This window comes from Bidens hawaiensis, unplaced genomic scaffold, assembly GCF_021521415.1.
Source record: "Bidens hawaiensis isolate Kalapana, Puna unplaced genomic scaffold, B.hawaiensis_p1.1 tig00008861_1, whole genome shotgun sequence".
Taxonomy (NCBI): domain Eukaryota; kingdom Viridiplantae; phylum Streptophyta; class Magnoliopsida; order Asterales; family Asteraceae; genus Bidens; species Bidens hawaiensis.
The window spans coordinates 328,822-349,730 of NW_027491640.1; the positions used below are offsets into that span (position 1 = coordinate 328,822).

At 33.4% G+C, this 20,909-nt stretch overlaps 1 protein-coding gene across 1 annotated transcript; it reads left to right on the forward strand.

Annotated features, from left to right (window-relative positions):
- Nucleotides 1-7,948: 7,948 nt before the first annotated feature.
- Nucleotides 7,949-17,932, forward strand: LOC143530216 (uncharacterized). Its single transcript, XM_077025820.1, has 8 exons — nt 7,949-8,033; nt 11,258-11,458; nt 11,552-11,990; nt 12,265-12,497; nt 14,919-15,113; nt 15,267-15,708; nt 15,829-15,934; nt 17,195-17,932. The coding sequence occupies exons 1-8, from the start codon at nt 7,949-7,951 to the stop codon at nt 17,930-17,932; spliced, it is 2,439 nt and encodes an 812-aa protein (XP_076881935.1).
- The last annotated feature ends 2,977 nt before the right edge of the window (nt 17,933-20,909 follow it).

Sequence of the window (20,909 nt, forward strand, 5' to 3'; positions counted from 1 at the left end):
CGGTTCATACATGAAACCCTAGATCTAGCCTAGAACGTTTGAACCCTATAAAGGTTTGAGCTTTATGTCTAAAACAGGTTAGATCTTGAAGCCGTGGTGGTAATGGGTGTAAAACAGTTATGAATGATGGCCAAAAAGGGGTTAAAAGTTCATGAATCGAACCTTAGAACAGTAACTGAGCATGGTAGAAGCATAAAAAAATGGAAAGATGAGCTGAACTGGGTGTTCTCGGCCAAGATTGAGGGTTCTTGGCCAACCCATGTCCTTCGCCAGATACGGGATCTCGGTCAACGAGAGTTCTCGGTGACCTGGGTTCTCGGTGACTGGGGTTCTCGGTCATCATGAGATCTCGGTCAAACCTGAGTTCTCGGTCAGATCAGTGTTCTCGGCCAACTCTGTTTGGATTTGGGCCTGAGTCCAGTTGGGCCCAGATACCATAATGGACATTTGGCATGAATCAGCTAAGCCCATATCCAATTTAGACAAACTAGCCCATTATCTTGGAGCTTAACTAGACAGACCCAACTTAGAAAATAATTTAAAACGTCAATGGAATATGTGTTTAGACAGTTAATGAAAATAAAATTTTTCACGCTGACCTGGCAACTTAACCCCAGCCAGGGGGGCTCTGCCCCTTGGACCCCGCTAGGGGTTGTCGCCCCTAGAACCCCGCTGCCAGGGGCGCTGCCCCCCGAACCCCGTTCGTTATGGGTTACATAAAGATAGAAATACGATATGATTAGTAGTAGTTAATTGATATATGAAAATATTATACAGTTAGCCGTGCACAGCTCAAGAAGGGAATAACGATTAACGGAGAGCGTAACAGGATTCAGGTGAGTTTCTAGCCCCATTTCCTTGTTATGTTTTCGGGGCTCTGTGCATACTCGATGTGAATGTTAATACACTTACCTTAAATGGTAAGTGTATGTCTTAATGACGATTGTGATATTTATGTATGTATGCTTGACAGTACGTGAACGACCTTCGGGTATTGCACGTATTGTTAAGGCAAGTATAGTAGTATGTATGATATGTGTATGAGAATAAGGGAGTATGTACGATTATGTTGTGTATGGTATTAAATGTATGGATATGATAACGAAAGGTAAGGTAAGGTTAAAGGGTTGCATACCCTAATAATATATGCGAAGGCTAAAGGGTTGCATACCCTACTAATATATGCGAAGGATAAAGGGTTGCATACCCTAATAATATATGCGAAGGATAAAGGGTTGCATACCCTAATAATATATGTGAAGGTTAAAGGGTTGCATACCCTAATAATATATGCGAATGTTAAAGGGTTGCATACCCTAATAATATATGGGAAGGTTATAGGGCGTAATGCTCTTTAAAACGTAAGGTAAGTATATGAACGAAAAAAAGTACGAAGGCAAGTAAGTATATTATAAATGAAAGTATGAAAGTATGTAGTTATGAATGTATTGTATGTTATGTGATTAACTAGAACTCACTCAGCATAGCTGACTTTTAGTATGCACGCATGTGAGTAGAATGAGGCAGCTCGCTTTAGGGGAACACGTGGCATTGAATAAGAAGCTAGCATCAAAAGACTCAAGACGTTTTAGTTTAATGTTTTGCTTATTTTGAAAGACGAGATGTTGTTTTAAGACAAGTTATGGTTTGTTATGAAATGTTGAACGAAAGTTTTTATATTCCGCGAATGTTTTTATTAACTCTGATGACTAGAACTATGTGAATGAGTAAATCCAATGCCCAAAATGTGAGGCACCGGTAATGGGGCCTTACAAGACTTTTCCAAGCATTGTAAGCTTGTTGTTAATGATTATTTGGTGTTTCAACGTCTTCAAGGTACGTGGACATTCAGAATGTATGTTTTTGATAGTCGTGGTATCGAACGTGTAAATTTTAATGATGATTTGGTATACACCGGTCCAAATCTCCATCCCGAACTCGGTTATGTTCCAATGGTTATTGAGATTGAAAGTGATGACGAATCTGAACAACACAACCAAGTTGAAGGTATTTTTATCAATTTTTTATCTTATATATTTTTTTACTCTTTATATTATTAATTACTTTATAAGTTAAATGATGTATATTTGTATGACTTGATGTTGGTATGGAAGATGTTGATGAGCCAGTTTTGGATATTATTGTTCCTCATGTTCAAGATGACAACATTTTGGAAGTGATAGTACGGGATAGGCTGGTAAGTAAACTCATATTATACAAGTCTTTTAATTTCATATGATGGATGTTCAAACAAATAACTTTTTAATTTTAATTACATATATAGCGTTTGCTGGTTGAGTTTGCATGGAACAATAACTTGGATGTGGAAACAGATTTGGTTTTAATAAATCCAAATGGTGTTGATGTCTCTATTGAAATTGCTATTGAACTCAATGGTATTAATGAGAGGTATATGTTTAGACATTGGACAAGTTTTGTTCGGTCGAATGGTCTTCAGTTTGGAACATTGGCTGTTTTCGAGTACAACGCGGCTACTCACTCCTTGATACTCACTGATGTTCTTGGTTGATGTTGAAGTTGATCATGGATTGTTTTTTATTTTGATACATTAGAGTTTAAACACTACAATTTGCTAACAGGTTCTAAATATATGCTGTTAGCTTTAGTTATGTAAATTATCCTAGTTATTTTGTTAGACTTAGTATGTATGTTTGTACTACTAATTATGACTATATGTTAGGGTTTTTTTGTTATAAGGTTAACTTGAGTGTCATTAGTTGTCTTGTATGTATCTTTTATAAGTATATATATTTATATATAAGAATTATTACCTATAATTAGTGTCATCCGTTCAATAGGAAAGAAATATATAAAACCTAAACTTGAATGCCATAAAATATTTATTCTATATAATAATTCCTATATAATTATCTATTCCATAAATTAATTATTTTTAAAAAGTTTATATTATTATTATTTTATATGAATACTTTTATCTTAATTATTTAAAAAAAGTCATAATTCAATTAACAATAATATTGTAAAAGATTATTATATATTAATGGCATAATTTTTTTTATTTTGGTCATCATATTTCTAAATTATTGTGATCATATTTCCTTCAAAAATAAACCAATCCTAATATAATGAGAATTATTGTTTCCTTTCAAAGAATCTAATTTACATTTTTTGTGTATATATACACATATAAATCAAGTTTCACTCAAACAATAATCTTTGTCACTTATTTTCGTTTTGATTATTGTCATACATTTCTTCCTCAACACCATAAGTTAAGTTTCGTTCCTTCATACCTGTTCTTTAAAAAAGATACAAAATATTGATTTTATAAGTGTTTTCCACAATCTATGTTTATTTATCGAAAATAAACTTTTTTATTTGAACCATGTCATAGGTTTACGTTTGGTAGAATTAAAAAATGGTTTATATGCAAACCAAAATTTTCCGATAATTTTTTTTTCACAAATATCGATTTTAAGGTTTTGGTTTTTTCAATTTCATCTTTATTTATATATTTAGCCGACTGTGATGTTTATACAAATCCAAATATATAGATATAGAAAATTGATTTTGAACAAAACAGTTGTTAAATTTTTCTTTTTTCGATTTTTTATTTCAGATTTATTGTAATATTATTTGTTTCCGGTATTCCTAATTTACATTGATTTTCATTTTGAGTTATATTATTTAATGGCGTTTTCAAGCTTTAATCTACAAGACTCCATTTTTCTATCTTAGGGTTCAGTAAAGTAGGCTTAACGCACGTTTATGGTTTGTTATCTATATTTTTTGAAGATGTCTACATCCAAAAAGAAACGAAAAAATGAAGGATCTTCATCTTCTCAAAATAAGCTAAGTAATAGTGGTAGGCACAATAAGTTTAATTGTTTCTACCCACTTACTGATATTTCTATGGTTTTAATTTTTTTAACGGTGCAATAATGTTATTATTTTAATTTTTCATTTTGTTTAATGTAGCCCAAAGTCAACGTTTACCATTGTCTACCACTTATCGATTATCAAGCAACACCGATTGTCACTCTACCATATCAAGCAAGTATGTTAATTTTTGTAAATCATGAATTTGAATTTAAAATCAGTTTTTAATATAAAATTATATTTGATATTCTATAATTCAGGTGGTTGTAACTACCGGTTAGTAGATACCAAGATAATATCTATCGTTTATCTAATAATACAAATTCTTATCCGCATTCAACCTATTCCTCCTTTAATCCTTGTGTCCATGGTACGTTAATAAAATTTTCGTTATTATATATTTTCCTTATCAATTTTTTGTTTCTCATTGTTTTGTTTAATATGTAAAACGATACAGTTAATTGGATCTTCGACACCTTGCAAAATATTTCATCATCAACACAAGTATCGCGTTTACAATCTAATAAGGAGAACGTGTCTCCATCAACAATTTCGAATGTCTACTCTTCGAATGTAGTGAACAACGGTTAATATTCACAAATTGTTTTCAACTTAAATATATTCTTTTAATTTTTTTAGTAGTTGGCTTAAATATTGATATTATAACCTTTGTAATTTCTAGAGCCTCAAAGATGTACACCACTTGTGAACTCTGTTGCGTCCAAAAGTAAAGAAAGACGATCAATTTTAGATGCAAAAAGAACTTCCTACGTTGACGGGAAGAAAAATGGTCTACAAAATACCTCTTCAGGTATATTGCATTTTCCTTATAAGTATTATTTTTTCATTTTTTGAGTTTTTTTTAAATAAATGATACGGCTATAGCGGAAACCAGTTCGCAAGTATGTAAATTGTATTAAAATTTTAAATTTTTATTAAAATGTCTATTTTTAAATGAAAATTAACAAATCAATTGTCTATTGCAGGTGGTTCTAATATACCTCTTAGTGGTTTAAGCAACAACCCAAATTATTTTCCGCACAACATATTCCTCATTTAATCCTTGTGTCCCTGGTATGTTATTAAATTGTTGTTCACTATGTATCGTCGTCATCATTTTTTGTTTATCATGTTTATGTTTAATATGTTAAACGATACAGTTAATCGAAATTTTTACAATTTGAAAAATATCCACTCATCCACACAAGTAACGCGTTTACAATCTAATAACGAGAACCTTTCTCCATCAATAACGTCAAATGTCTACTCTTCGATTGTAGTGTAAGGCCCCGTTACCGGTGCCCTACTTTGGACGTTGGATTTACTCATAAACACAATTCTACATATCAGAGTTAATTAAAACTTTACGCGGAATATAAAACTTTCATAAACATTACAATAATAATTCGTGATTTGTCATAAAACATTCTTTGTCTTTCAATATTAAAACATTAAACATAAAACAACTTGCGTCTTCAAATGCTAGACTCTTTTTCTTCCGCCATGTGTCCCCGCTCAAGCCAGCTGTCGCATCCTACTCACCTGCGTGCATACTAAAAGTCAACTACGCTGAGTGAGTTCTAGTTAATCATACATCATACGATACGTATACTTACCTTCAATTATGCAACCGAAGGTACATAATAATTACTTTACTAGTTTACTTACATTACATAACTTCATACATACGTTCATACTTTATTACTTTCATACTATATAAATACTGTCCTTTCTATCTCATTTATTATTAGGGTCTGATTCCTTCCTTTTCTATCTCAGATATTATTAGGGTATGATCCCTCTTTCCTTTGTCTATCTCAAATATTATTAGGGTCTGATCCCTTTCTTGTCTATCTCAGATATTAGTAGGGTCTGATCCATATTTACTTATCTATCTCAGATATTATTAGGGTCTAATCCCTTTCTTCTCTATCTCAGATATTATTAGGGTCTGATCCCTTACTTTTCATCTTCGTACATTCTGTCTTTACATACCAGTAACATTCATACACATTCTTTACTCATCCTTACATACTCACATGACATACATATACCTTTCATACACATTCATAATTCATATACATGCCTCCCTTGTCAATACGTGCAATATCCGAAGATCGTTCACGTACCGACAAGCTTTCGTTCACATTCAAGATATACATAATTAACATATAAATCATACATGGCATACACTTACCATTTAAGTAAGTGTATTAACTATCACATCGAGTATGCACACAGCCCCGAAAACATAACAAGGAAATGGGGCTAGAAACTCACATGAATACGGTTACGTTCACCGTTTGTGGTTATTCCTTTCTTGAGCTGTGCACGACTAACCGTATAACAATTACACGTATCAATTTAACTATCACTACCCATATCACGTTTATAGTTTAATTATTACCCTCAACGAATAGGGGTCCGGGGGTCCAAGGGGCAGAGGCCCTGGCTGGGGTTAAGCTGCCAGGTCAGCGTGGAAAAATTTTATTTTCATTAACTGTCTTAACACATTTTCCATTAGGATTCTTAATTATTATATTATTTGCTAACTTAAAAAGTTCGAGGGCTTCTATGTAATTTATCCATTTTATTTTAAGTCCAGGGACCTTTCTGTCATTCTTTCAAAGTTCTAATTCATTAGTCAGTCCTTAACGAATGGGAGTTCATAACGAATTAACTATTATAACGAATCTGCCTTTCTAACGAATTAGGCCTCATAACGAACTGTCCTTATAGAGAATTGGACGTTATGACGAATTGGTCCTCATAATGAATTGGACCTTAATGTACTGATCCTTATAACGAACTGGACCTTAACGAATTAAGACTAGTTCGTCATTCTTTTCCTTAACGAATTAGGGTTAGGTCCGAGAAACGTTCTCTGACACATCTACTATTCCGGCGCCGCCGTTGCCGGAAAAACGGGATCTCGCTGGAAAAGCGAGATCTCGCTCGTTTCACCACCGTTTTTCGTCCGGTTCGATCCAGATCTGAGCTAGGTTGACCCCTAAGCTCATCTTTTGATCGGTTTATACCCGATTTCATCCGGATCTCGTGACTTTAACGGTTTAAGGTGTCGGCTCGTTGTTTCGTGACTAAATCTAATGGGTTTGAGTTCATACAATATCATGCTATCATTACCTTGGATCGGTGCTCGGTTTACCCTTGGGTTCGGCTAGAGAGAAAAATAGAAACTAGAGAGAGCATAAGTGTGTCTTTTGGATGGTGTATGGAATATGTGAAATGAAAGATTAAGGGGTGATTATTGTTTATATATTTTGGGGTCATGGTCTTGTCTTCTTTCCTTTTAAACCCAAGTCTATAACCCATATCCATTTAACCCAACACAAGCCCGAATCATAATAACTCATAATTTATTTATGGGATATTGGTTTTTAATACTCCTAACTTTCACTTGTTGGTAGATAACTCTCCCAACTAATGATTTGTCTCCCACCACTCCCAACTTGTAACTTCTTTTCTTTTGTCACTCCCAAACTTAACGGACCCTAACTCCGTTAGTTTTTTTTACTGACGTGGCATTTTTTTCGCTTATGTTGCTGGCTATGTGGAATATAACTTATTAAAATAAAGCAAAACCTAAAAAAACAATAGATTATATATATATATATATAGATATATATCGATGTATATATATATATATATATATATATACATACTATACACAAACACACACACATATACACACACATAAAGACATGACACCACTACTACCACCTTCTACACCACTGCCACTTCCGACCTCTATCACCACCTTCACCATCACCGCTAGATTCAACGCCTTCACCACCACCAGTAGCCTCTACCGCCTCCTTCACTGCCGTCACTGTATTTTTCCAGCGAGTCCGCCTCTATCTCCATCACGCCCGCCATCAGTCTTCACCACCACCACTATCGTAAGCAGCCACATCAACAGTCAAACCCTAGACAAGCCCAATTTACTTTGCTAAAATTCAATTTTCTTGTTTACAATCTGATCTGAATAAAGAATAGAGTAGAATGTAATGTTTATTACCTCGAATCGTTGTTTTATCATTAACGGTGGGCTCGCCGGAAAAACGCGATGGCAACAGTGAAGGAGGCGGCGGAGGCTACTGGTGGTGGTGTAGGCAGTGAATCTAGAGGTGATGGTGAAGGTGGTGATAGAGGTCGGAAGTAGCAGTGGTGTAGAAGGTGGTGGTGGTGGTGGTGGTTTCGTCTGCACGTATGTATCACATATATATACATCTATATATATTATTTATTGTTTTTAGGTCTTTCCTTATTTTAATAAGTTATATTCCACATGGCATGCCACATAAGCAAAAAAATTCCACGTCAGCAAAAAAACTAACGTGGTTAGGGTCCGTTAAGTTCGGGAGTGACAAAAGAAAAGAAGTTACAACTTGGGACTAATGGTAGACAAATCGTTAGTTGGGAGTGTTATCTACCAATGAGTGAAAGTTAGGAGTATTAAAAACCAATATCCCTTTATTTATTTAATAAAACGAGAAAACAAGATGTTACATGTAGTAAACAACGGTTAGTGTTTAAAAATATTTAACAATAAACAGTTTTTAAAACCTTTTGTTTTGCTTAAATATTGATATTATTACCTTTGTAATTTCAAGACTCTAAAACATGTACACCATTTGTGAACTCTGTTGCGTCCAAAAGGAAAGAAAGACGATCAATTTTAGATTCGAAAAGAACTACTTTAGTTGGCAGGAACAAAATTGGTCCACAAAATATCTCTTCAGGTATTTTTCCTTTTACCTTCAACTATTATTTACATTTTTTTTATGTTTTTTTGTAAGGCCCCGTTACCGGTGCCCTACATTGGATGTTGGATTTACACATAAACGCAATTTTAAATATCAGAGTTAATTAAAACTTTTGAGGAATATAAAACTTCAACCATAATATATTACACAACCTTTAAAACTTGTCTTAACAAACATTCATCGTTATTTAAACATAAAACATAGTCTTTAAAAACATCATAACATTTCTTTGAGATGCCAGTATCTTCAATTCCATGCCATGTGTCCTCATCAAGCGAGCTGCCTCATTCTACTCACCTGCGTGCATACTAAAAGTCAGCTACGCTGAGTGAGTTCTAGTTAATCAAGTAACATACAATACATCCATTCACATTCATATATATGCACCCGAAGGTACATATACATACATAGTTCTTTACCTTCCTTCGTACGTTCATACTATTATACCTTCCTTCTTTCCCTTTATACATAAACATATACGTATACCTCGTCCTAAAACATTCGCAGATATTATTAGGGTCTGTTCCCTACATTCGCGGATATTATTAGGGTCCGTTCCCTACATTCGCTGATATTATTAGGGTCTGTCCCCTGCATTCGCGGATATTATTAGGGTCTATTCCCTTCATTCACGGATATTAGTAGGGTCCATTCCCTTTCTAACCATACCTTCAATACCTTTCTATACATTTATAATTATAACTTCCATACGTACATTCATCATGTGTATAACATATATATATATATATATATATATATATATATATATATATATATATATCATGTCTTTAAACTATCTGTTGACGATACATGCAATATCCGAAGATCGTTCACGCATCGTCAAGCATTCATTCATAAATAAATCATATAAGACATACACTTACCACTTTAGGTAAGTGTATTAACACATCACATCGAGTATGCACACAGCCCAAAAAACATAACAAGGAAGTGGGGCTAGAAACTCACCTGAATACGGTTACGTTCACCGTTAATGGTAATCCCTTTCCTTAGCTGTGCACGACTAACTGCATAACAATTACACATATCAATTACTATCGCTACCATATCGTCTTTCTAGTTTAATTATTACCCTCAGCGAACGGGGGTTCGTGGGCAGCGCCCCTGGCAGCGGGGTTCTAGGGGCGGCAACCCCTAGCGGGGTCCAAGGGGCAGAGCCTGATTTTGAATTATTTGGTAATTCGTTAACTCGTTCGCTATAACGAATTAAGCCTGATTCGCTAACTAATTCGTTACTTTCATATTCTATTTCGTTAACTAATTCGTCATCTGATCATCATCTGATTCGTCATTCCAATTCGTTATCTGAACAAGCCCTGATTCGTTACCTTATTCTTAACGAATTGGCGAGTAACGAATCACCTGATTCGTTATCTGGGTCGTTAACTGATTTGTGATTTGGTTCGCTGTCTAGTTCGTTATTTGGGAATAACGAATTGGTAAACTGATTGGTTGTTTGGACATAAAATTGGCGAATTGATTCGTTATCTTGCCTTAACGAATTGGTTAGTTGATTCATTACCTTACACAAATCTTATCCAGACTTTGACTCAGGGTCAAAGTCAAAATTTCCAAGAACACCAATTGGTCAACGTTTCTTAGATCTGCAATTAAACCTTCGTTTCTTAACGACACATCACGAATTTGGTATCAATGGGTTCGGAATTATAGCGCCTACAAACCCTAATCATCCATTCATCCAAATATTAACGTTTATGAGGTGCGATTTATGCATCTTTACTACGGGTTCTTTTAGTTTAACAATAAACGTATCAAATGGTAATCAATTTCAGTAATGTTTGTTTAGTTGGATTCGTTTTTACAAGACTCAACATATCTATGATTTCTAAACGATTCTGAACCTAAGTGAACAAGTTCTCGATATAAACGTACCTTAAACGAGCCGAACTACGAACACGATTAAGCCTTGATATCGTTTTGGTTCGTCATGACGTTCCAGCACCATCAAGCTCGGGTTTTCGCCTTCGGATCTTGGTTTGGGTTTGTGTGTGTTTTCCAAGGTGTAGGCTATGGTCTAGAGATGGATAGATATGGAAAGGTTTAGGGTTTAAGGGGTATTTATACTCCCTTAAGCCCATAGACCTAAGGCCCATTCCATTTCTTATTTCATCTTCTAAAGTCCAAGCCCACCTTTTATTAGTTTATTTATTTAAATCGATACATGACACATTCTAAAATAAATGAAATTTATTTTATTAATTCTTATCAAAAGTAGGATGTTACATTTTTTTTAATGAAACACTTAAACCTAAATGGAATGATAATAAATGTAAAGAATAATTTCATTTTAATAATAAGCCTTATATTTAAAAAATATGATATTATTTACACTTTCAAGTGTCCTCCATATTTTTAATCAACAAATAATATTAACTATTGTATAATCAAACGTTTCATAATTTGTTAAGTTATAGATGTTATAATTTAACACAAAATAAAATTTGATATAATATAATTAATAATTAAAAATATAATTTAATATTTTTCATTTGAAATATCATATGTGTAGTTGTCGATATTTTGTTGACAACCTTTATAATAAGTTTTCTTTATTTAATTTTGAACAGGTCGTATCAATAAATATAATGTTAAAGAAGGATCAAATGCGACTTGTGTTGTTGATGACATTCCGGAGTCGTCTACAACCTTTCGTAGAAGGTCAAGAAAAATAACCCCTATAGTTCCCATACCTATGGCTGATTTAAATGAACATGCTACAACTATTGGTTATCAAAATGTTGTACATGTTTATAAAGGAATATCATCAAGTATAATATATATTTCATAATTTAGTTTCAATTATTTATTATGTATTTATGTATACTAAGTAACTCCAAATGATGATATTTAAATTTTACTAGAATATGTTGATCATGAAAATCAATCCGTTATGTGTCCAAGTTGCAATGCTTTGTTATGGAAAGCCGAAGTTAACATACCTAGTAGTAGTAATGAAGAAGGAGCTTTTTCCCTTTGTTGTTATAATGGCAAAGTCGAACTTCCCGATGTTAGACAACCAGATGAGACTTATCTTGAATTATTTCGTGGTGATAGCGCCATGAGTAAGTATTTCTTGAAAAACGTTAGACGTTTCAATTCAATGTTTTCGTTTACGTCTATTGGAGGAAAGATTGACCATTCCATAAATAGAGGAAATGCGCCTTATACGTTTCGACTTAGCGGTGAAAACTATCATTTTTTGGGAAGTCTTTTACCATTACAGGGTCATAAACCACAATTTTCTCAACTTTACATTTACGACATGGAAAACGAGGTTTCAAACCGTCAAGGTGTTTTTGGGTAAATACTTTTAACTATATTCGTCAACTTTGGTTATGTTATTATTTTTAGTATAAGTTTTATTATATTTAATCAAAGAAAATATTTTTTGTTGTGGGCAGTGATAATAATTCAATGGACGATGAGCTAGAAGCATATTATTAATTATTTGAAGACGATGTTAGATTCAAATAATCATTTCGTCCAAGCTTATTAGATGGTAAGAGATTGTTTTGAAGTTGCGTATTATTGGAATAAGACAACATGATGCGAGACAATATAAATTACCATCCAGTTCTGAAGTTACTGCTTTAATCGTTGGTGATATTGGTGACGCTGTTGATAACCGAGATATAATTGTTACCAAGAAATATGGTTCCTTAAAGTGTATCAGTGAACTTCATCCATCGTATACACCTCTTCAATACCCGTTATTTCATCTTTTTGGTGAGGATGGTTATCAGGTTAATATACTTCATAAGAATGTTTCCTCTTCATCAACCGCAGCACACAAGAAGGTTACAGTGCGTGAGTTTTTTGCTTATCGTATTCAAGATAGACCAAATACGTTTTCAACCATGTTAAATTGTAACATCCTGCTTTCGTTATGAATTAATAAAATAAATTTCGTATATTTTATAGTGGGTCGTTATCGGTTTAGATAATTAGAATATGAGTTGGGCTTGTGTTGGTTAAATGGATATGTGTAATGGACTTGGGTTAGATAGAAAGAAGGAAAGACCATGGGCTTAAGCCCATGATTCATAATTATATAAACCTTAATTCCCATTTAATTCACTCATTTACACATATTCTATACACCACCAAAACACACACTTAAGATCACTCTCTAGTTCTCTCCTTATCTAGCCGAACCAAGAAAGATGAATCGATCCCGACCCGAGGTAATAATAACATGATGTTGTATGAGCTTAAACCCGTTAGATATAATCGCGAAACGACGAGCCGACACCGTTAAACCGTTTAAGTCACGAGATCCGGATGAAGTCTGGTATAAACCGAACTTAAGATGAGCTTAGGGATCACCCTAGCTCAGACCTGGATCGAACGGGGCGAAAAACGGTGAAAAACGAGTTAAAACTCATTTTTACGGCGAATCCGCGGTTTTCCGGAAAGACGGCGCCGGAAAATGTGTACGAGGTAAGGATGTCAGGGAATGTTCCCTGACATTCTGGCCTAACCCTAATTCGTTAACGGGGAGTTAACAAACTAGGAGTGATTCGCCAAGTAATTCGCTAAAGAAAGCATAGCGAACTAGCTTCAGTTCGTGTTCAATTCGTTAAGGGAAAAGATAACGAATCACCCTTGATTCGTTATAGTCATTCGTTAAAGGATATAATGAATTGGAAGGTCCAGTTCGTTACAAAAACTGATTCGTCAAAGGACCAGTTCATTATAAGGTCCAGTTCGTTTAATAACCAGTTCGTTAAAGGGTTCAATTCGCTACATGGACCAGTTCGCTAAGATAAGACAGTTCGTTAAGAGCAATGTGACGAACTAGAAGTTTAACAAAATGACAGAATGGTCCCTGAACTTAGAAAAAGAATGATTTAATTACAAAGAATCCCTTGAACTTTTAAGTAGTAAATTAATTAATGATTCAAAATGCTAATGGAAAATGTGTTAAGACAGTTAATAGCTCGACCCCAGCCAGGGGCTCTGCCCCTTGGACCCTGCTAGGGGCTACCGCCCCTAGACCCCGCTGCCAGGGGCGCTGCCCCCGGACCCCCGTTCGTTGTGGGTTATATAAAGATAGGAATACAATATGAGTAGTAATAGTTAATTAATGCATGTAATTATTACACAGTTAGCCGTGCACAACTCAAGAAAGGAATAACCATAAACGGTGAATGTAACCGCATTCAGGTGAGTTTCTAGCCCCAGTTCCTTGCTATGTTTTCGGGGCTGTGTGCATACTCGATGTGATTAGTTAATACACTTACCTTAAGTGGTAAGTGTATGCCCTATATGATTATGTATAAATGAATGCTTGACGACGCATGAACGATCTTCGGATATTGCATGTGCCGTCAAGGAGTAGTATAAAGATATGATTGACATACATATGATGTATAGATGATGGGGGATGTATGAAAGTTATGATTATGAATGTATGGAAAGGTACGAAAGGTATAGATAGAACAAGGGAACCAACCCTAATAATGTCGACGAATGTAGGGAACCGACCCTAATAATGTCGGTGTATGTAGGGAACCGACCCTAATAATATCAGCGAAGGTTATAGGGTGGAGGGCTCTCTAAAATGTATGTGTATGAATGAAAGTATGTATGTTAATATGAAAGAAAGAATGAAAGTACGTAAGTATGTAAGTATGTAACATAATAGGAAGGTATGTACCTTCGGGTGCATATGTAAATATGTGAATGTATTGTACGTTGCCTGATTAACTAGAACTCACTCAGCGTATCTGATTTTTAGTATGCACGCAGGCTAATCGACTAAGACAGTTGGCTTGAGGGAGACACATGGCAATACTGAAGAGGCTGGCATCTGAAGATTTGTCATGATGTTTTGATGCTATGTTTTATGTTATGTTTTTAAAGACAAGTTATGGATGTTGTAATGGATGGTTGACAGTTTATATTATTCCGCGAAAGTTTTAATTAACTATGATATTTAGAACTGTGTTTATGAGTAAATCCAACGTCAAAAGTGAGGCACCGGTAATGGGGCCTTACATAAATTTTAGTTGACAAATATATGATGCTTGAGGCTCAAAGATTACATTTTATACGATGTAAACAACATGAACTTTGATGTGATACTTACCAAAGTTTACGAGGTATGCAATATGTTGGAAATACTAATGTTTCAATGGCTGGTCAACGTGTTATTCTACCATCCTCATTTACTGGCAGAGCTAGATATATGATACAAAATTATCTAGATGCTATGTGTCTCTGTAGATGGTTCGGTTATCCCGATTTTTTTCATAACGATAACATGTAATCCCAATTGGCCAGAAGTTAAAAGATTTCTTAAGGATACAACGTTAAAGTCGGAGGATAGACCTGATATATTATGTCGGCTTTTTAAGCTCAAACTTGATGCAATGATTAAATTGGTGAAGGATAAGTCTTTGTTTGGAAGAGTTCAAGCAGGTAATTTTATTTAATGTTATGACTATAAAATTTTAAACATGAGCTTCTTGAATATTTTACTTTGTATAGACTTAAACATCAATTTAAACAAACAGATTATTTGTTTAACTATTAAAACTTGTGGAATATTTACTTTTATTATGTATGTTGTAGTTGTTTACACGATAGAGTTTCAAAAAAGTGGGCTACCGCACGCTCATATTTGCATATTTATGCATCCAGGTAGCAAGATTCATAATCCACAAGATGTAGATAAATTTATTTCTGCTGAGATTCCAAACAAAGACAGTGATCCAGACCTATACAAGCTTGTATCTGATCATATGATTCACGGTCCATGTGGTGATGCTAACCCAAAGTGCACCTGCATGGTAAACAAAAAATGCTCCAAAATTTTCCCTAAAATGTTTAATGATGAGACAGCTGTTGATTCGCAAGGTTTTCCGGTATACAAAAGAAAAGATAATGGGCAATATGTTGTTAAGTCAGATATAATGATGGATAAAAGAATTGTTGTTCCATACAACAAGACTCTATTAAAACAATTTCAAGCACATATTAACGTTGAGTGGTGTAATCAAGATGGATCAATAAAGTATTTGTTTAAATACATTAACAAGGGTCCAGACTAAGCAACAATTTCTCTTGTACAAAATAACAATAGTAATAACCCAGATCCAGATTTAGATGAAATCAAAGCGTTTTATAATTGTAGATATGTCTCTGCATGCGAGGCAACATGGAGGATATTTTCATTTGATGTGCATTATAGGATTCCGTCTGTTTTGAGGCTTGCTTTTCATTTACCCGGTGAGCAACAGGTAATATATGGTGCTAACGAAGATATTGAAGATATTTTAAACAAAACAACTAATGTTTCTTCGATGTTTATCGATTAGTTTGAGTGTAATAAGAACCATGACCTTGCAAAAACTCTCACATACGCAGAGTTTCCAACAAAGTATGTTTGGAAAAAACAGTTACGTAAATGGGAACCTCGCCTAAGGGGTTTTGCAATCGGTAGAGTTCATGCTGTTTTGACGAGGCTTACTATCTAAGAATATTATTAAATAAGGTTAAAGGCCCTGAATGTTTTGAAGACATTCGAACAGTTGATGGAGTTGTGTGTGAAACTTTTCAAGATGCATGTTACAAAAGAGGTCATTAGATGATGATAAGGAATATATAGAACACATTGAATATGCAAGTCATACCTCTACCGGATATCATTTAAGAAATTTATTTGCTACAATGTTGATTACTTATAGTTTATCTAGACCTCATTTTGTTTGGGAAAGCACTTGGCAACTATTAGTTCACGGTATACTATGCAAACAACAAAAAGATCAAAACAACCCCGATACGATTAAATTTTTTTGTAATTATTTCAATTATGCCAAATATCTAATATCCATAAATATTTATTAAATATTAATTTAAGTAGGTTCTTACTTTATTTTGAGGTTTGATTCTTAATGAAGAACAATTAAAAAACCTAGCACTTCTGGAAATTGAAAATTTTCTAATTTCAAACAACTCCAGTCTTAGAAGATATCAACAAATGTCAATTCCAGATATGGAGGCAATTTTAAGAGCAACTAATCCGTTGATGATGGAAGAGCTCTCATATGATACCGAGACCATGAATAACGAATTTAATAATCTGTTTGATTCGTTAACAGATAAACAACGAGGGGAATATAATGAAATAATGAGTGCCTTGATTGATAAAAAAAGGTGGAGTTTATTTTGTTTATGGTTACGGCGGTACTGGAAAAACTTGTTTATGGAAAACTTTATTTGCATCAATAAGGTCAAAGGGAGAAGTTGTGTTGAATTTTGCTTCAAGCGGTATCGCTTCTTTGCTTTTGGAGGGTGGAAGAACCCCACATTCGAGATTTTTAATACCTATTAATTTAACCGAAGATTCCATTTGTCCGGTAATATTACAACCCACTTTATGTTAATTTTTATATTAATCATTTTTTAGTATATATGGCTTTATTTGTTATTTGAATATCAATTTACTTTTAAAAATCTTACTTTGTGTATGTTTTTTTTTTTATTTTTTCATAAATTAGGTTAAAGGAAATACCGACGTATATGAGTTATTGAAAAAGACAAGCTTAATAATTTGGGATGAAGCACTCATGATTCATAAGCATGCTTTTGAATCGTTGTATAGGACTTTAAAGGATGTTATGAATGGTGATTCTGGCAATACTTCCAAAGCAGTTTTTGGAGGTAAGGTTGTTGTTTTTGGTGGTGATTTTCGGCAAATTTTTCCGGTTGTAACCAACGGTACAAGAAGTGAATGTGTCAATGCTTGCATCAATTCTTCTTATATCTGGTCAAAATGTAAAGTTCTTAAACTAACTAAGAACATGAGGCTTACAGTTGGATGTCGATCTTCAGACGTTGAAAACATTAGAGAGTTTGCTGATTGGCTATTAGGCATAGGTCAAGGAAACGTTGGTGGTCCAAATGACAGAGAGTCGGTTATTGATATTCCAGATGATCTTTTGATATTGAACTCAGTAGATCCGATGGGTGATTTAATAAGGTTTGTATATCCTAATATATTAGATAGATTCAATGAACTTACTTACTTTCAGGCTCATGCATTGTTGGCACCTTTGAATGAGGTGGTTCAAGAAATTAGTGAACGTATGTTAGCCCTCTTTCCTGGTGAAGAAGTCGAGTATCTAAGTTCCGACAGTTTAGCTGAATATGAAGACGTTTCAGAGGATTTTGATCCACAGTTGTACTCTCCTGATTTGTTAAATGGTTTAAAGATGTCAGGAATGCCTAATCATTAGATTGGTCCTCAAAGTTGGTGTTCTGATCATGCTATTAAGGAATATTAATCACAAAAATGGTTTGTACAATGGTACGCGCCTTCAATTCGTTAGTCTCAGTAGGCGTGTAATTGAAGCTAAAGTGGTCTCTGGTACGAATATCGGATATCGCACTCTAATTAGTCGAGTAAGTCTTACACCAACTGATAAGAAACTACCGTTCAAATTAAAAAGAAGACAGTTTCCTATCTCCGTATGTTTTGCCATGTCAATCAACAATACTCAAGGTCAATCATTGTCAAGAGTTGGATTGTATCTTAAAGATCCAGTATTTTCTCACTGGCAACTTTATGTAGCTTTGTCAAGAGTGAAGAGTAGAGATGGTATTAAGTTAGTGATACTCGACAAAGAATCAAAGCTTACAAATAAAACAACAAATGTTGTTTACAAGGAGATATTTGGAAACAAAGAATGTTAATTGTTTAAATTTGTTATGTAATTCAAATTGTTATATTCTACAGTAATGGTTATAATGTAATTTATTTTAGTCTATACTTTAGATGTATGTACCTAAAAAAAATTTCATAATTTCTTTGCTATCCTATCTTAAAATTTTTTATTTAATTACAAATACTTTGTTAATGTTAATATTAACCACAAATTTCTGGATATAAACCTATATGTTTAAAAGTCGTTTTATAAGATACCTTTTTTATATTTACTTTCTAACTTAAAGTATTTAAGATATTTATCATACTATCTAATTAAATATTATCAAGTATAGGCTAACTATACATTATAATTACTAGATAGATTTCATAATTAACTTTCTTGGAAAAATAAAACCGTCACTTCTTAAATCTATTTTTTAATTTTCAATTTTAATCTTCTTCTTCTTTAACAATCCTAACTTTGTGAACATAACTAAACTCCGATAATGGCTACGATTATGAACTGGAGGTTTTGTAAAGTATTTCGTAAGTATCAATTTGTGTTTAACGATTTAGTCACGATAGAAAAAGATAATATTGAATCAGTCATGTTGTTCAATAATCAGTTGAAACATCAAATATATGAGATTGGTGTTAGGAAGAATTTGTCATGTCAACAAGAATCAAATCTAATATATGTTTTACATGATTTCCTTCATGATCTTCATCAAGAGGATTTACCTTATGAACATGTAAGTGAGTGGTTTTTTACTCTTATCAAAACAAGGTTGTTATCTGGTTTGAGAATAGAGAGTATAAGAATTTTAAGCCGAAACAACTACTGTCATGTGATGATTTGGTGATGTTGAGAGAGCTTGACCTGTTAAAGTTATCGAAAGCAAGAAAAGGACTTGCGCATCTTGAGTTGGAAGCTGAAGTTAGATCGAAGGTCAAATGGTTAGAATGATGTTCTAACTATGAGAGTGATTATGAAGATTTTCCAGACAATTTGGAGTCTGATGATGAACATTAAGGTAAAATATAACTCTTTAGATATTGTTCTTAGATTTAATACAAGTAGTAGATGTTAAACACCTCTTTACACTTTCTAATAACTATAATTTGGAAGTTAAGATTTATTGGTTCCATATAACAACTTTAGCAATGTTTATATGTTAGTAATTCTTATACATGTTGTTTTGTTTGGTTTATAGTGTATATAATTTGCTATTGTGTTTTAACAATTTTCAGGTGTGTTAGGAAAAGTGATTTTGTGTTGGTTGAAGTTTTCAAGATGTTGATGATGGTTTAGTAGAAAAGAACATTATTAGTTAATTGTTGATTTGTTTTGGAAGTTATAATATTAAGACAATGTAAATCTATTAACTTTTTGTTTATATGGTTATGTGTTTGGTGACAATTTAAATCTATCAAATTTTAATAGCTTAAGATATTATTTGTTTAAATTGATGTTTAAATGTAATCTGTTTAGTGACATGTTATTCCACTCGCGTGTCATGCGGGTCTATACCCTGTGAGATCATCAAATTGTAACGGCGCATGCTCTTCAAGAACCATGTTTTTTTGAGCTACACCATGAAAAAGATTTTTATAAGTTTGAGGAGCTTCTTGACTTTGTCATAATGACAACATAAAACTACAATATTAACTCATTAAATTTTGTGAATATTTTGCTTCATTTGAGCATAGTTTTGCATGACATGTTTCCCATACGACATTGTAATCACCATTGAAGGAAAAGTTAATGCTAGTATAAATGTTTCAATTTTATAAAAGTTAGAAGCATTGATAGGTGTGGGGTGACATGTCGGAAGTGTTCACCATCTTTCCTTAATTATTAATAGTGGGTGGGGGGGGGATAGTTAATTTGTCAAATCCCGAACTTTTTGATTATTTCTAAAAATGTACTTGAAAACAAATTTGAAATCCAAATCATATTTAAAGTTCTAACTTCCATCTGTTTGCCATTTTCAATTCAACACTTTAAACACTAACAAATTTGACGATAAATCTATTTATATTCTCAAACTTTTAAAAATACTCAGTTTACCCATTATTGACCCGTAACAAATTTTGAGTCTTTTAAGCAAATATTTATAATTTAATGATTAAAAAACTTGTTTCATAAAATGAAAGCATATTAGACTTTTGTTTTTCTTTAGAATCTTCAACAATATACATAGATCATCGTACTGTACTATAAAAGCAATAAAAGTTATCCACATGGCCTTCAACTAGCATGTCCACATAGGCTTCCAAGTAATCCAGTTTCCATCTATAAAATTGCCACATAATTCACTAATTAATATTTTCTAGAATTATAACCTCACTAATTAATGTTTTCTATAATCATAACCAACTATTACTTTTCAAATGATTTAATAACTGATTTTGACCGCAAATTAATTATTTATAACTGCTTTTGTGTTCCCCTATTTAGTATAACTATTGTTTTAGCAATTCAATGATTTGTATAACAATTTCTCATTCCATCATTTATACATATTTTTCCTACATCTTGTGGTTTTGTAGAAAATAAGGTAAGG

Coding starts and splice junctions, on each gene's coding strand:
- LOC143530216 (XM_077025820.1), top strand. CDS start 7,949: ATGGCAACAGTGAAGGAGGCGGCGGAGGCTACTGGTGGTGGTGTAGGC. Junction 8,034..11,257: donor TGGTGAAGGTGGTGATAGAG/GTCGGAAGTAGC, acceptor AATTTTGAACAG/GTCGTATCAATAAATATAAT. Junction 15,709..15,828: donor AATCAAGATGGATCAATAAA/GTATTTGTTTAA, acceptor TTATAATTGTAG/ATATGTCTCTGCATGCGAGG.